The sequence below is a fragment of the Haplochromis burtoni genome, unplaced genomic scaffold (genome assembly GCF_018398535.1).
Source record: "Haplochromis burtoni strain Fernald_Lab_line unplaced genomic scaffold, NCSU_Asbu1 Contig_461, whole genome shotgun sequence".
In the NCBI taxonomy this organism is placed as follows: Eukaryota; Metazoa; Chordata; class Actinopteri; order Cichliformes; family Cichlidae; genus Haplochromis; species Haplochromis burtoni.
The window spans coordinates 69,090-85,768 of record NW_024582822.1 but is presented as its reverse complement, the minus strand read 5'-3'; the positions used below and the strand labels follow the sequence as shown (position 1 = coordinate 85,768).

The following is a 16,679-nucleotide window of genomic DNA, read 5'->3' as shown; positions in this document are numbered from 1 at the left end:
GACTCCAGCGAACAGGTGCTCAGCAGGTGAGGGAGCTGCTCCAGGTGATGAGCCAGCTGGAGACTGTGCAGACACCGTAGATCGTAGTCTTCAGTGTGTGTGTGTGTGTGTGTCTGTGTGTGTGTGTGTGTGTGTGTGTGTGTGTGTGTGTGTGTGTTCCAGTGCCATCCCTTTGGAGAGGAGGATACTGACTATGCTGCAGTGGCTTCACCTCCCTGAAGGAGAAAGGTGAGCTGTATGTTTGATTGTGTTACATCTTCTTACCTTCTTACCTTCCTTTTGCTTTTCTTTGACATTTTGAACTGCTTGTTCCCTCTTTAATCGAGACAGAGAAAGTGACACTGATGTAAAGTAGAATAGCTCCATGCAGTGGATACGTACCACAGCGGGACCCTCAGTTCATCGAATGTCCAAAACAAACCGTTTTAGCTCCTTTGAGTCCTTTAAATGAGCTTTCTTCTGATTGGCTGCCACTTGTGCATAAGAGTCCTCTGATGTATATCTGAGGGATATCTGCTCTTGCTGACATCATAAAGTGCCAAGTGTGGAAAGCTTTTCAAGCAGTCTGAAACCGGGGCTTTCAGCTCACGGGTTTCATGGTTTGTTTAGCTCCTCCCCAAACTTGAAATTTGCCTGGATACCTTTAAAGGATGACAGGATGACTTCACTCTCTTCTTGCCATTTTCTTTTCTTTTCCTTGCCAGTTTGCCTCACTTTGTTACAACCTAAATTAAGTAATAAGAGCTACAGTTACAGATTTTGACCAAAAAGCCTGTGACCCTAAAAGAAGGAAACATCTACGCAAACATCGTTATTATCAGCCAACATTAATATAATGTTCTAGCACTTTAAGCTCAACTAAGTGTGGAAACAATCGTTTTTCATTTAAATAAAAGTTGGAGTCATTTCTCCATTCAGTGCTCATTTCTGTTGCTCTGCTTAACGAGCTGGTGAGTAATGCTGGCTGAAGGTGAGTTTGCCTGATAGCTAAAAATGAAGAAACAACAAGTTTTAACATCACCTAAATAACATAGCAGTCGGTGGCATTGGTTATATCTGTTTGTTGTCAGTATCCGGCCAATAACAGTATATTAAATAGTTGTTTTTTTGGTTATTTCTTTGCTAATTGTTACCTGTTAAACAGCTCAGGAGAAGCGGGTGCAGTAAAACCTATTTTTCTATGTGAGATATTCACCATGTTGGCAGCTGGATCACAAGAGTCCAAACCAGCCTCTGGAAACTTTATTTCTTTATGTTACTTCCACTAGAAGTCGACTTTGACTCACCTTTTGTTGCAGGCCTTATGTTTACGCCATGCACTCTGAGCAGCCGGACATATACGGACACAAAACGGGGCCCATGAGCACTGATGTAAGTACTCTGTATCTGCACAAACGTCTTGTGGCATGTTTGTGGAAAGCATGCAGTAAAGGAACATCCAAAATGTTTGTTTGGAGGATGACTCGCTCTGTGTGCTCTAGCTGAACATCTCTCTGAGGATGGTTGACAGAATTATCGGCCAGCTCATGGATGGACTCAAGCAGATGAAACTGCACCGCTGTGTCAACATCGTCCTGGTCGGGGATCACGGTACGGACACACACACACCAGCACAGGTGTGTGCGGAGGTATTACATGCTTGAGGACTGCAGGCATGTTCAGCACGCACAGCAGCATCTGTGAAGCAGAAGCGGCTTATACAGAATAACATTGCTTCATTCCAGTTGCGTGACTACCAGTGACTAAGACACAGGGCTAACGGAGGAACACAGATTAAATACGCACAGGGAAGGACAAGTGAACGCAGGTGATACACATTAAAACAGTTAATGTAATCACCTGAGACAGATAACCAGCCGAAGATCTGAACTCTTCAGGAATCATTCACATTAGTTCTTGTGAGGAAATGAAATAACAGTGGATACACACTAACTCAACACTTTTGCCTTCTGCTTGCTGTGTGTAAGCCACAGTGAACGAGCAGTACATGCTGTATTCAGATTGAAAGGAGGAGTGGGGTGAAGTTGCTCATCAACTGCAGACCAGCAGCTTAAATAGCGCAGCCTATACAAGTGGAAGAAGTGATTGTATGTTCCTCTCCTGCATTTGTAATTTTGATCACTTGAAATGAACAGTCTCTAATTTTTATGTTAGTTTACAAAACTTACAAACTCAGCAGGGGTCAAAACATTATTTCGCTCACAGCTAATTAGACGTGTAGAGGACATTAAAAGCCGTCAGCTGATGGGACCTAGCAATTACATCAGCTGATCTTAACCTTTCACTCTGACCAACACACTAAAGTTTCCTACATTAAATGTTATATCACGTAGCTACAGCTGAGATATGTATGGTGACAATAATAATCAGGGCAGGTAAGTTTCCACCAGGTTTACTTACAATCTTTAATCCAGTGATTAGAAACCGGACCCAAACTGGAATGAGCTGTTGGAGCATGAACTTGGTTTTTGGCTTCAGCTGCTCACATTCCCACATGTTCACAGGTATGGAAGAGGCCCACTGCGATCGCACCGAGTTCCTCAGTAACTATATGACCAGCGTTGATGACATCATCCTCGTCCCTGGGTCCCTAGGCAGAATACGCTCCAGACAGCCCAACAACAGGAAATGTAAGAAGTCAAGTTGGCGTCTTTGTTGTGCTTCTTTTCACTCTTATTCTCACTTTTGTTCAGCAAACATGAAAAAATAACTGTGGTTGAGAAATAAGTGTCTCGTGTGATCTCACTGGGAGTGTACGCAGTCTCTCTTAGTGAATAAGTGAGTAAAGTTTATTTAGAAAGTACTCTGCACAGGCTAGGAGTCACAAAGTGCTGAACATCAAAGTAGAAAAAATAAAGATGAAAATGAAGGTAACATCCAGTCGAGACAGAAAAAAGTAAAAGGTGGTTAAGTAAGAAGTTCCAATCAGTCCAAGTCTCAACAAAGAGCCTGTTGAAACAGGGAGGTTTAGATCTGCTTCGAAGGACAGAGTCAGCTAATCTGACCTGTCACAGGAGACCGTTCCACAGTCTTAGTGCCACAGACTGCAGAGAGCCTGTGATCAAACAGAGCGAGCAGCAGTTTGTGTAGTGGGCAGCCTTGAGCCGTTCAGTGCGTCATATGTAAGTACAAGAATTTTATAATGAATCTTCAGGGAGCCGATGTAAAGGATATAAAATAGGAGTGATGTAGGTTTGCTACTAGAACGTGTTAATAGTCTGGCTGCAGCTTTTAATATTGCTCAGAAACGTGCAAGAAATGATTTATCTGGGCAGGTCAACAGCACATCACAGTAATCTAAGCACGATGACACAAATGCAAGAATTATTTTCTCCAGTTCAGCCGCGGAGACCATGTGTCGTAGTTTAGAAATGTTCCTTAAAAGAAGGAAATGGGATCGAGAGAAAGATTTTAGCCACAGAGGAATAAAAGAAGAAGCAAGATGAATGATTTCACGATACAGCAGAGCTGTATTCATGGTCTCAGCTGTGTTTACATTTAGAATGAGGTCAGTGCTAAAGCTCCGGTCACGTATCCAGGTTAAACGATGGAGTAGGGTGCACAGCCTGCCCAACTGGTGACGGTTAAAGACATATAGAGCTGAATGCCAGCTTACAATATATATCTCCTAAAGTGACAGCTGTAAATACATTGAATTAGGTTGAGAGCTAAAGGAAGAATGCAGAAAGAAAATAACAATGGGCCCAGAATTGAAGCTTTAGGTTAGAGAGGCAGTGTTACGGTGCACACTGAACGCGACAGATGCGACCAGAGCATCAGGTTTACATGTAAAGTCAATGGAGGAGCGCGACGAAGCGCGACTGGGGGTCCCGCGAAAATTCAGAAGCAGATTTGCGTCGCGAAAACGAGCAAGTAGCACGACTGACGCGTTTGAAGTGCGAATAGAAATACGCGCGGCAGTTTGTGTGGTGCATTTTGTTCATTCGCGCGTATCGCATCTACCGCGAATCTGAACTCCAGCTTCAAGTCGCACTGCGACAACCAATCAGGAGCCTGGTGACGTGATGCTCTGACCTAGTTCAAAGTGGCGGGTCCAGCCAAAGCCATTAACAATATGGAGGAAAGGCTCATCAACGCCGTAGCAAATCACCCGGAGCTGTACGACACCAGCTGCTTTCTCCACCGAGAAGTTTAATATTATTTCAAATAACGTTTTGTAATGACTAATGTCTCAGTTCTACTACACAGCAAATACTGGCACACAACTTGAAACATGTAGAATTGATTTCATATCATACTAATGAAAAAATAAACTACTATATAGGAACATAGTGGAGACCAATTATTTAAGAGAATAAAGAGAGGTTAGTTTATTTTGGAGGCAAGCTCCATTTATTAAGAAAACTTTAAAAAGGCAGGAACGCTCTTTAGAGGTTTGTGAGTGGCTCAGAGCCGTTGTGGGGACGTCACTGGGACTTCAAATGAGCATATATTAGCACAGATATCAATAAAGGACTAATAATAATGGATTGGATTTATATGGAGCTTTTCAAGCAGCTCTTCAACCTGGGCGAGTGAAAGACGGTGGTACCGCTGAAAGCGGCTGTCATCCAGACGCAGCTCCTGGAGCTCACCAAACTGCTCACGCCTCTGGAGGACCTGATGGACCCAGGTATGGCAAGGACATCCTTTACGCCGCTGCTCTGCTCTGCACAGTAAATAGAGAAGGGAGACTCTCTCTTCAAACAATCAACAGCTGCCATCTTGCAAACATACCGTCTGGCACTACTTCCTCCCACATTTCCGCTTCACGCGCGTGAAAATTGCATATTTTGAAGCGCGACCAATTCGTGTTGGTCAATGTGCACGCGACCAGCTAGGGATGTCTATCATGTTCGGTGTGAACGCACCGTTAGGGGTTCAAGAAGGCCCCTGCACCTCCTGAAGCTCCGTTGTTCCACAAAAGGAAAAAACAACCCAGACCATTGTGGCCTCCCCTCCACTGTGGGGCGTAGAAAACATCTCAGGCGGGATCTGCTGTAACGTTGGAAACCATCAGGACCATCAAGGTTACATTTTTTCTCATCAGAGAATAAATTTTTTTTTCCACCTTTCATGTTCCATGTTTGGTTCAAACGGTCGGTTCTGTGGCGTCCAAGGAGACGAGGCCTTTGAAGACGTTTGTTTTTGAAGCCCTTCAGTCTCAGTGTGATATATATATTTATATAATAGACAAATGAACAAAGTAGCATAATTTGTTTGCATATATATATATATATATAGATATATATATATTAGGGGTGCAACGATACTTCGTATCGATATTGAACCGTTCGATACAGTGCTTTCGGTTCGGTACGCATATGTATCGAACAATACAAAATTTGTAATTTATTTTATCAACTTTCCTTCTGACGATGCTGTCTGTGTTGAGCGCTCAGTGAATCTGTCGTTCGACTACTCCGCACTAGGCGGCACTAGTCGACGCAGATCCACTGAGCGCTCAACACAGACAGCATCGTCAGAAGGAAGAGCGCAGGGCAAGCTAGCGAGACAGAAGTTAAGCTCTCCTTACAACATGGACCTCCCCCACCCTCATTCAGATCTGGCGTTTGGAATTATTTTGGTTTTCATGTGACGTATGACCCTGAAGGTAAGCGCGTCATGGACTAAAGTAAAACAGTATGTTGGATGTGCCACGCAATGCTCAATTACATGGGTGGGAACTAGTGTGTTAGCGCAGTTACTCTGTTAACGTGTTGGCCGTCTAGCCCCATGCACGGGCGATCCGGCGGTAGCTCGTTAACGGAGATTTGCCGTGTTGTGGGTTAAGGTCATTTCAACGAGATTAACCTGAAAGCACTAGTGGGAACACAACGAATATGACTGCACATTTACGCCGACATCATCCTAGTGCAAAGACAAAAACAACAAGCATGCTACTAACTTTAGCCGAGTCATTTAGACAGCTGTTAGCACATGATTCTCCTTATGCTGCTGAGAATATAGCCCAGAAGAAGCGGATAGTATAGCTTTTATTTTGGAAAGAGCCATTTCTCTGTAATAAACTCTCTTTTCCAAAGATGAGTGATTCCTCAATCAGATACAGGGCTCGCAAATCGCTAGCCCGACGTCCCGGAGGCTAGCGATTTTTCAGTCGGGCTACCAAATCTATCTCTGCCCTGCCCGTCGGGCTATTGTAGGAAAAATATATGTCAATGCTTTTGCATTCTTTCGGAAATGTAGCTGGGTAATTATGTCATTGGCATCGGTGAGCCACTGTCAATATGTGACATATTGAAGTCGCGTTTGAATTTGCGCTTGTTTTTTTGCTTTCACTTTGCAATCGTGCGAACTGTGTATAGAGAGCGACAGCACTGATCTGTGAGTGATGATAATTTGTGCACCAATTCCTCTGACATCGTCTTATTAATCGTTAGCTTACTATGCAAACATGACAAGTGAAATCTCCCGCAGCTTAAACATGTGAGAGGTTGATCGCGCAGAGAATCGCTGAGCTTATGTGAGTGCGTGTGTAAAAGCAGCAGGATATATATTTCAGTTCTGCTGAGCCAAATAAGACAGGTCAGGGTGAAGAAGTGACAGCCAAAGAAAAGCTATGACAGTATAACCTGGAAGTCCCGAGGTCAAAATGGGAGACGCCCCCAAGGGTGGTGGAGAATGACCGAGCTAAGATCCTGTGGGACTTCCAGATACAGACGGACAAAATGGTGGTGGCTAACCAACCGGACATAGTGGTGGTAGACAAACAGAAGAAGACGGCCGTAGTGATCGATGTAGCGGTTCCGAATGACAGCAATATCAGGAAGAAGGAACACGAGAAGCTGGAGAAATACCAAGGGCTCAGAGAAGAGCTCGAGAGGATGTGGAGGGTGAAGGTGACGGTGGTCCCCGTGGTAATCGGAGCACTAGGTGCGGTGACTCCCAAGCTAGGCGAGTGGCTCCAGCAGATCCCGGGAATAACATCGGAGATCTCTGTCCAGAAGAGCGCAGTCCTGGGAACAGCTAAGATACTGCGCAGGACCCTCAAGCTCCCAGGCCTCTGGTAGAGGACCCGAGCTTGAAGGATAAACCGCCCGCAGGGCGTGCTGGGTGTTTTTTTATTTTTTATTTTATTTTTATTAATTTGTGCATTTGTTTTTTTCTAGCAGTGTTTTAATAGTTCTGACTGCTGAGTTAAAATGAGCACTTGTTTCTTTTCCCATTTACTGCTTGTTGTTGCTTACTTTTGCTTACTTTGCTTACTTGCTTTGTTTTAGTTTGTCAGGACCATCTTTCCTTATAGTGCTAGCAAACATTCACAGTGACACTTTAATTACAAGGCTTGTAAAAGGCCTTTGAATCTAATGGGCTAACTTTTCACTCGGCCTCATTGGATCTGTGAGGAGTTCTCCTTACTGATGTCGGTCGTCTCTACAGCAGACTGGTGTTGACACTATGAGCCTGTACATTGCAAACAAATGTTTGCGTTTGCAATCTCATCTTATGCATTCTTTTTACTCCTCGTTGGAAGAATGGAAGTTTTCACAAACCAAGATCAAAACGTCCAGTCTGCTGTAAAAATCATAATAAAAAGACACCTTTTTACATGTGACATAAATAACACTACTTCTTGTTGTTCGTCGCCATCAGCACAGGAAAAGGAGTGGACTCAAAAACAACTTTACGTCCAACGACTTTGTGACAGAAGGAGTCAGTTCGTTGCCATCGGGGCGCAGCAGTTTCGCCTAAGAGTGCAAAGGATGAGATCCACATTGGAAAGCATGATGAAAAGACTCAGTGTCTTAGAAGCACGCCCTCCTGAGAGTGCTGCCAGACGTCAGTTTGGAACAGGCAGAGGCTCATCTCCAACACCCAGAGAGGACCCACTTCTCCTCCCCTCATCTACAGCTCCGGTGCCACTGTGCCAGTTCCAAGAGTAGACGGATGGCTTTTTCTCCCAGTCACGTCTCTATCTCCTTCACTTATCATTCCTTATCTACAGCTTCACCCGTCCAACATCTGACACTCGCCTGCCAGTTAAAGGAATGAAAGAGACTTCGATGATATATGGAGTAAATCAAAACTGAAGCGGAGTGAAGCCCGAGTGAAAACAGGAGTTACCGTGTGTACAGCAGAGGTTTCCCAGTCTGCCTGAACAGAGGCACAAAATCCAGAACCAAACAAATGAAAGACTTAGGAGTCCCAGTAAATGCATACTGTCACATTTAAAGGCTAGATAACGCTGTATTTAGTCATTTCTACAGTTTATGGAGTTTTCATAGTTCATAGTTTTGTATTCTCACCAACTTTGTGAACACAGTAACTCAAGAAAGAAGTCACGTAGGATTTTCAAAAGGATACCATAGGCGCGTCTACTTGGAGGCTGAGGGGTAGCGCTGGTCACCACCAGTATTTTTAAATAAAGCCTTTGTATCCAAATAATGTCTCTGCATTTGGTTTATTATGTGATTTTCCCAAAAAAAGGAATTCTCTTCAATATTTACTGGCAGAGTGACGGTGACACCGGGCAGCAGGAGCAACAAGTTAGAGAGCAGGTGGAGGCTGAGAGCTTTTAGGCTTGTATATGTGCATGAAAAGGCTCCATGTTAATGCTAATGATGTGTTTGCTCTCACATGTTGTCCCCGTACCTTCCTGTGTTTGAACAGTGGACTCTGCATAGAAATTAAAACGGCCCAACTCCAGTCAGTTACAGTTGTTACTCGTCTGTGGAGTTTAAGCATCAGAATAAGAGTTTTATTATGGAGTCATAATGTTGAATTGTGTTAATGACAGTTACAGGTGTATATAGATATAACATAAATCTTTCCCATCCTACCCCGATTCTGGCTGTCTGTATCCGTGTCAGAGCTTAAAGAGATGGGGGGTTTGTAGGCAGACACACACCTTGGACGGGTCGGAGTCTGACACAGTATGCACTTAAAATGATTATTATTACTTTGCAATGCTTTTCACTTCTGTTCATTGTTGTTTTTCAGATGACCCCAAAGCTGTTGTGGCCAATCTAACGGTAAGTGCTGTTTTTAAGATAATATAGGAACATGTAAGCTGTGTGGAGACAGAAAAGCATGTGCAGTGTTGTAAAAGACAAAAATGATGCAAAGAAAGAAACATGAAATAGACGTGTCAGTCAGCTCTCTGCGCGTGTTGTTTTCTTGTAGTGTAAGAAAGCAGACCAGCACTTCAAAGCGTACTTGAAGCAGCACCTGCCAAAGAGACTGCACTACGCCAACAATCAACGCATTGAGGATGTCCATCTCCTGGTGGACAGGAAGTGGCACATTGCCAGGTACAAGAGGAACACTTAAACATGAAATACTCATACAGTACACACGAGGCAAACTTGAACACTCTAAGAGGAAGATTGTTTTTCCTGACTCTTATCCTGAAAACACAACTGGATCAATTTGACATACGCAGCTTGTTTTAGGCTGATGGACATTTTTTAATGAGAATATAATGAGCAGCGAAAATCTACGTAATGTCATAAAACGCTGTGTGAGACATGGCAGGATCCAAAACTCACAAACAGCTTTACTGCTGGATTCACTAAATACTGGGACCACAGAACACACAGCAGCAGCAATGAGGGAGACACAGACGGTATGCAGAGAGGTCAGACCTGGGGAACACAGATGGACAAGATCTAACTCACAAGACAGGGACAAGCTGCACAGGACAGGAGACGGTCAAAGCAAAGCAGCAAGTATCACGAGGAGTTTAATAAAAGAGCAGTTAATATTTTAGAATAAAACCTACAGAGCATCAGATAAAATGGTTGATAAATCTTGTTTGATCGGACATCTTTAGGCTAGATATGGGATGAGAACTGTGTCTGTCCTCCCGTGGGCAGATACCGTCTCACATGACGCCCCACCTGACAAAGGACACGTGGAACTTCAGCTCAGGGTTTAAATCCGACTTCATCAGTTCTGTCAGTTGAGTCAGGGCACACAGCAATCACATACTCACTACAGAACTGTGAGGATGAATCTCCCTCAGCCTGCGTGGAAATCATGAAGAAGGTCCTCCTCAAAACTATTTCTTTGTCAGATGTCATCCAGGTGATAGTTTGGCAGAAATCCTTCTTCACGGTTTTAATGCTTATTTCTCACAGTGGTTATTCGCTGTAGAGCAGATAAAACAAAATGTTATTACCCATAGATTGTATATAAATGGATCCACATGAGGACAAATTATTAGTGCCTCTATTAAATTTAAAGTGTGTATCAAAAAAGTCCCATTTTACAAAAGAGCAACAGATTTTTAACGAAGCATTATTAGACATATGTTTTCTTTTGAAAGCATGAATTATTTCTATTCACACACAATAACAGAATTATTTCAGGAAAAGATGGCCAGGCTGGTTATTATTAGCCACTTGAAAAACAGAGCTGTGCAATGATGTGCTTTATAAGACTCAGCTTGTAAAATCAAGTTGAGGGTCATCTATCAATTTACACACAGTATATAAAAATCTGCAAGTGTTTGAGCCGTCACCTGTGAAAGCATCATGACACAAACCAAGGAAAAATATTTAGAGTCGGGAAAAAGAAATTGTTGATCACTAAGCAGAAGATGGAGATACAGAGTTATCACAAGTGTCAAGAACTGGAGTAAGAAGTATCATCAAGCCACACAATACAGAACGAGCCTGATAGAGGTAAGAAGCAAAGATTTCAACGAGGTGTCCGATCACCCCAGAACAACTGCCAAGACACTCGGCAATGACTTAGCCAAGTCGAGAATTGTAGTCTCATAGGAGACCGTCACTGGAATCCTGAGCAGGAATGGACTGTGAGGTTGCAGCAAAACTGCAGAAGAGACACCATCAAGCCAGGCTGAAGTGTGCCCTGAAGAACCTGGAAAAAGATTATGCATATTGGAAGCATGTCCTTTGGTCAGATGAGACAATACTAGAGCTCTTTGGCCACAGAAATGTTGCTTGTGTTTGGAGAAAGTAGGGAGTACAACTATAGAGCACCGTCCCCACAGTGAAATATGATGGTGGGAGTATTATGCTGTGGAGATGCTTTAATGTTTTCTGGAGTGGGATTCTGGTCAAGGTAAAAGGAATCATAAAGAAAGTAATGTGGGTCCTCATAGTAAAGAACTCCAGATCTCCAGAAGACCAAAGTGAATGTTAATGACTGACCTGCACAAAGCCCTCGAATCCCACTGAGAATCCCACAGTGGGGTGAACTGAACACCAACAGGACCATGCCAGAAGACCATCAAATCTGGAGGAGCTTGAGAGATTCTCCTAAGACGAATGGGCTGGAGTGACAGCAGGCCTTTATCAAGCAAGAAGGATAGACAACCGACTCGGGAGGGGCTGTTAGTTTTTTGTGAAATAACTGTTTCTGTGTGTAAAGCGAGATCATCTAAGCATCCAAAATAAAACTAAAATGTTTATTTGGTCCATATCATGGTAAAAATGGATATTTAAACATGGCATGCTTTAATGGTGCAGGTCCAGGTAACACAGGTGGGCAGTTAAATGGTTAAATGACAACAGAGTGAAAAGAATAGTTGACCAGTGAGATGCTACAGATGCTGTTTTGTGCAGTTATGAATATTCGTGGTGATTAAGGACTTATCTTTTGTGGCTTGCGTGCAGGTTTGAAAACCACATGTCTGAAAGATTGTGAGAATATCAACCTAGGCACAAGTAGTTAAGGTGTGTAGTGGATCTGTCTGCCAGTAACTGGAGAGAGACCAAGTAAAATCAAGCAGCCTGCTTACTTTAAAGGAGTTTTCATTTAGTTTGAATTTGCTGCTCCTGCTATCCAAAAAGCTGCTCTAACGTCGCGTACAGTTGGTGTTGATGTGGCGTTTTCAGCCCACCCAGCGCCGAGGCTTTTACTGCACATCTTGGATCACTTAAAAACACATTTTATGCCAACGTGCGCTGCTATCAACGCATCATTAACACATGCGGTGCTGAAAAGCTGTACGATGTGGCGTCCCGAATCACACGCACACGGTAAAGAAAAAAAAACCCGCTTGCATTTTTCAAAAGAGCAGCTGCTGAAAGTTTAATGAGGCTCTAAAATGAACTGTGACAGGCGTTTGATACAGAGCGGTGAAAAGTCTTACTGCAGCGATCCAGTGACAAAGAAAACGATGAAGTCATCCTGAGTGAAAGTGAAAACAAACCACAGCAGCTAACTGTGTGTGTGTGTGTGTGTGTGTGTGTGTGTGTGTGTGTGTGTGTGTGTGTGTGTGAGAGTGTGAGAGTGTGTGAGAGTGTGTGTGTGTGTGTGTGTGTGAGTGTGTGTGTGTGTGTGTGCAGGTGTGTGCGCGCGGCGTGTGTGTGTGTGTGTGTGTGTGTGTGTGTGTGTGTGTGGTTGTGTTTGTGTCTGTGTGTGTGTGTGTGTCTGTGTGTGTGTGTGTGTGTGTCGTGTGTGTGTGTGTGTGCGCTGTGCTGTGTGTGTGTCGTGTGTGTGTGTGCGCGTGTGTGTGTGTCTGTGTGGTGGTGTGTGTGTTGTGCGTGGTGCGTGTGTGGTGTGTGTGGTGTGTGTGGTGTGTGTGCTGTGTGGGGTGTGTGTGTGGTGTTGGGTGTGACTTGCATTGGTCCCGTCTGTAACGCCATCTAACGTTAAGCTGTGGTACACTGCAGGACGGCCACTTTGTCTCACACACGGCTGCTAAATGAAAGAGATCTCTGAGGTTTGTGTGCAGCTCTGATAGGCAGAGCAGGCTAATCGTTGGCACTGCAGTGGAAGCAGAGGTACAGCGCTAACACACACTCTCATACACACACACACGAGTGCAGGCACATATACGTTAGTGTCTGTGAATCTCAAACCAAAAACTGTTCACACCAAATGAAAAGATGTTTGTCTTGTTTCCCCCGCCATCTTGTCATTTACATTTTCGACGTGCCTGTGGCTTCACCCCCCCCCCAACACACACACACACCTTGAGTATATGACTGGGAGTACTGTTTTAATGGACATATGTCTGTGAAGGTTCTCAGTCATCCAGGTCATCGTAGTCTAAAGGAGCTTGCAAAGAAAAGCGTCTGGACTTCTTTAAGTTGCTTGAAGACGTTTCACCTCTCATCCGAGAAGCTTCTTCAGTTCTAAGGTCAAATGGTGGAGAGTCCCAGATTTAAACCAGTGGGAGTTTCCCCCCAAGAGGGACAAAAGGACCCCTGATGATCCTCTAATCGCCTGAGCCAAGTGTGAATACTCGGGTGTGGTCTCCTCCACAGCATGTCTTTTATCCTGTCTTCCTTCTCTCACCCCAACCGGTCGCAGCAGATGGCCGCCCCTCCCTGAGCCTGGTTCTGCCGGAGGTTTCTTCCTGTTAAAAGGGAGTTTTTCCTTCCCACTGTCGCCAAAGTGCTTGCTCATAGGGGGTCATATGATTGTTGGGTTTTTCTCTGTATCTATGAAGCGCCTTGAGGCGACTTTTGTTGTGATTTGGCGCTATATAAATAAATTGAATTGAATTGAATTGAAATCAGCCGGTTTTCGGGTGAGCTCATTGTGAAACCTGGCCCCACCCTATCATGTGATTTCCTGAGGTCAGATGGCCCAGGATGTGAGTGGGCGTTAAGGCGTCTGGGAAGGAACTCAAAACTGGATTATAGATGGCAGACAGTTGGTGTCGTAAACCCCGCCTCTGTTCAAAGATGGTCGCTCACAGTGGACATAAATGGCTTCTTTCACTCCTCTTTCAAACCATCTGTCCTCTCTGTCCAAAATGTGAACATTGGCATCCTCAAAGAGTGACCTTTGTCCTTTAGATGCAGATGGACTGCTGAGTCTTGTCCTGTGGAGGTGGCTCTTCTGTGTTGTGCCATGCGCTTGTGAAGTGGCTGTTTGGTCTCTCCAATGTAGAGGTCTGGGCATTCCTCGCTGCACTGTACAGCATACACCACGTTGTTAAGTCTGTGTTTAGGAGTTTTGTCTTTCGGGTGAACCAGTTTCTGTCTGAGGGTGTTGCTGGGTCTGAAATGCACTGGGATGTCATGCTTGGAGAAAACGTTAGGTTATGTATATAACCCCGGTTCTCTGAGTAGCATGAGTGAGTGTCTCACTATGGGAACGCCTCCTGCGTGACCTCATCAGAAGCTCAAATACCATTACGCCAGCCCTTACAGGCTGGCTAGGTGACGCCCATGTCAGGAGGGGCCAGTGCCTCCCTATATAATAGGCTGACATAGCGTCAGATGTCATTCAAAACAAGCCCACCTCTTCCTCGCTTCCATAGCAAGGAGGGCGGTCTGGTGAGACACTCACTCATGCTGCTCAGAGAACCAGGGTTATATACATAACCGTAAGTTCTCTTTCATAGCATTCGTTTCGTGTCTCACTACTGGAGAAATACTGACTCCCGGATTGCCAGACATGCCTGTTATGAAGACAACTGTCCCCAACAGCACTTCACAGGGAAGAAGCTCCCACCTGGGAAGAACCTGCACCGAGGACTGAATGCGCTAGATTAAACTCCCCTAAAGAGAGCCCATGAGGTTGCCAGACCTCTAGTGGAATGCGCACGCAAGGAGGCTGAAGGCCCCTGCTAGTATAGGCCAGGGCAATTGGAGAGACGCTATTTAGACACAGGCTTTCCCGTATGTGGTTTAGCCCAGGACACGAACAGCTGGTCACTTTGTCTGACACTCTGGGTTCTGTCCATATAAATGCGCAGAGCACAGACTGGACACAAGGTATGCAGCCGCTGTTGCTCCTCTAAGGAGAAAGCGGTGGGTAAAAGGCCGGCAGTTCTATAGGGGAACATGTGCCGACAACCTTTGGGATGAAGGCGGGGTTGAGCCGCATACTGACCCTCATATTATCCGAGGAGAATATGAATGCATGGCTGATGCACTGAGAGAGCGTGGATCTCTCCTACACGCTTAGCTGAAGCTAAAGCAATTAATAGAGTCATCTTCAAGGACAGAAATGGTGGAGAAGGCTTTACCCTTATCAATCAGGGCCTGAAGAAATGACAGAATCACTGCCACAGAGCACTGAAAAGGGATGGCCTGTGATTCTAAGCACCAGCTTTCAAACACACGCCACTTGTGCTCATATAGCGTCCTAGTAGACAATGGTATGAACACTGAATAGTGTCGATAACACTATGAGGGAGCCCCACTGTGTTCAGGTTAAACCACTCACAGGCCAAGCCCATAGAGCTAGCCTCTCTGGGTGGGGGTGGAATATTTCCCCCTGTGCCTGAGACAGAAGGTCTCTGCGTAGTGGTAACGGCCAAGGTACCGCAAGGCACAGCAGCTGAAAAACCTCCGCCAGCCAGTGCTTCCCTGGCCAGTGCAGGGCTATCAGGATCATATAGTGGCCTCTCTCTCTCACTCTGGCCAGAGTTGGAGAAATGAGGGCCACTGGGGGAAAAGCATAGAGGAGGGTTCTCGGCCACTCGTGAGCTAGAGCATCCACCCCGAGTGGAGCTCTCTGATCGTGCAGCGAGTAAAACAGGGGACACTGAGCATTCTCCCTGGATGCATAAACGTCCACGGTCGCCCGACCGAATCGCAGCCAGATCTGCTTCACCACCTCTGGGATTCCCGACACGTGAGTTGCACGTGAGTTGCTCTCAGCGACAGCAGGTGGACACTGCTCCTGACTATCAGTCTGTGTGCCAGTGTGTATAACTTGGGGGACCCCAGACCCCCCTGTCTGTTGATGTAGGCCACAACAGTGGAATTGTCTGACCTCACTAAAACATGATGACCTCTCAGCCAAGGGAGAAAATGTTTTAGCGACAGGTGAACCGCCAGCAGTTCCAGACAGTTTATGTGGGTGGAGCGCATGTGAGGGCCCCATTCCCCATTCACTGTTCTGCCTTCGTGGGTGTCCCCCCAGCCAGAAAGAGAGGCATCTGTGGAGACCACCTTCCTGGCTGAAACCGCCCCCATGGCAACGCCCTGAGACAAGAAACCTGGTTTCTTCCACTCGTGGAGAGTGAGTGAACAGTCTGCAGAGACTCTCATGCGACGGTGGCTGTCTCGGTGAGGGTCTAGTCCCCGCGAGCCCACCCAGCGCTGAAAGCCTCTCATGTGCAGGCGTCCCAGTGTTATCGCTAGAGTGCTAGAGATGACCGTATGGTCGCTGTTCTCTCTGGGGACAGAAAAGCTCTCATCCGGAGGGAGTCTAGGCTGAGCCCTATGAAAGTAATGCATTGAGTTGTCCTCAACGTGCTCTTTTCCACGTTTATCTGGAAACCAAAACTCTCCAGATGGTGTATGAGAGCATTTGTGTGACAAGCTGTTTCCTGGCGGGTTGGGGCTGCTATCCCCTGGAAAGCAAATCTTAGATACTGTGGGGGATATATGGGGATGTGGAAATAAGCATTCCTCAGGTCGATTGATGTGAACCAGTCGCCCGCTCGTACAAACCGTAGCAGCGAGGCGTGCGTCAACATCCTGAACTTGTATGTCCTTAAATGCCGGTTCAGGGCACAGAGATTCAGAATGGCTCTCACCCCCCTCCCCCCTTTCTTTGGCACAAGGAAATACCTTGAATAAAATCCGCTGTGCATTTCCTCAGGAGGGCCAACTCTTATAGCTCCTTTGTCTCTCAAGGTGGAAATTTCCTCCAGGAGAAAACTGGCAGACTCGCCCAGAGAACGGGAGTAAATGATTTCTTTGAAATGTGGTGGAGCGACATTGAATTGCAGCCTTTTCCAATGTCCTCAGCACCCATGCTGACTGAGTGCAGGTAGC

At 45.5% G+C, this 16,679-nt stretch overlaps 1 protein-coding gene across 6 annotated transcripts in view; it reads left to right on the top strand.

The window, feature by feature from the left end:
* The window catches only part of LOC102290575 (ectonucleotide pyrophosphatase/phosphodiesterase family member 2), a 76,181-nt gene that overhangs the window by 42,211 nt on the left and 17,291 nt on the right, over nucleotides 1-16,679 (top strand). For 5 of the 6 annotated variants that reach the window (XM_005946341.3, XM_042213628.1, XM_042213627.1 and 2 more), the window contains exons 11-15: nucleotides 1,299-1,371; nucleotides 1,482-1,590; nucleotides 2,505-2,630; nucleotides 8,962-8,993; nucleotides 9,145-9,272. In XM_005946341.3, the coding sequence (XP_005946403.1) occupies nucleotides 1,299-1,371; nucleotides 1,482-1,590; nucleotides 2,505-2,630; nucleotides 8,962-8,993; nucleotides 9,145-9,272 (468 nt within the window). Of the gene's footprint in view, nucleotides 1-162; nucleotides 229-1,298; nucleotides 1,372-1,481; nucleotides 1,591-2,504; nucleotides 2,631-8,961; nucleotides 8,994-9,144; nucleotides 9,273-16,679 lie in introns of all 6 variants that reach the window. The other variant, XM_042213625.1, reaches the window with a different exon arrangement.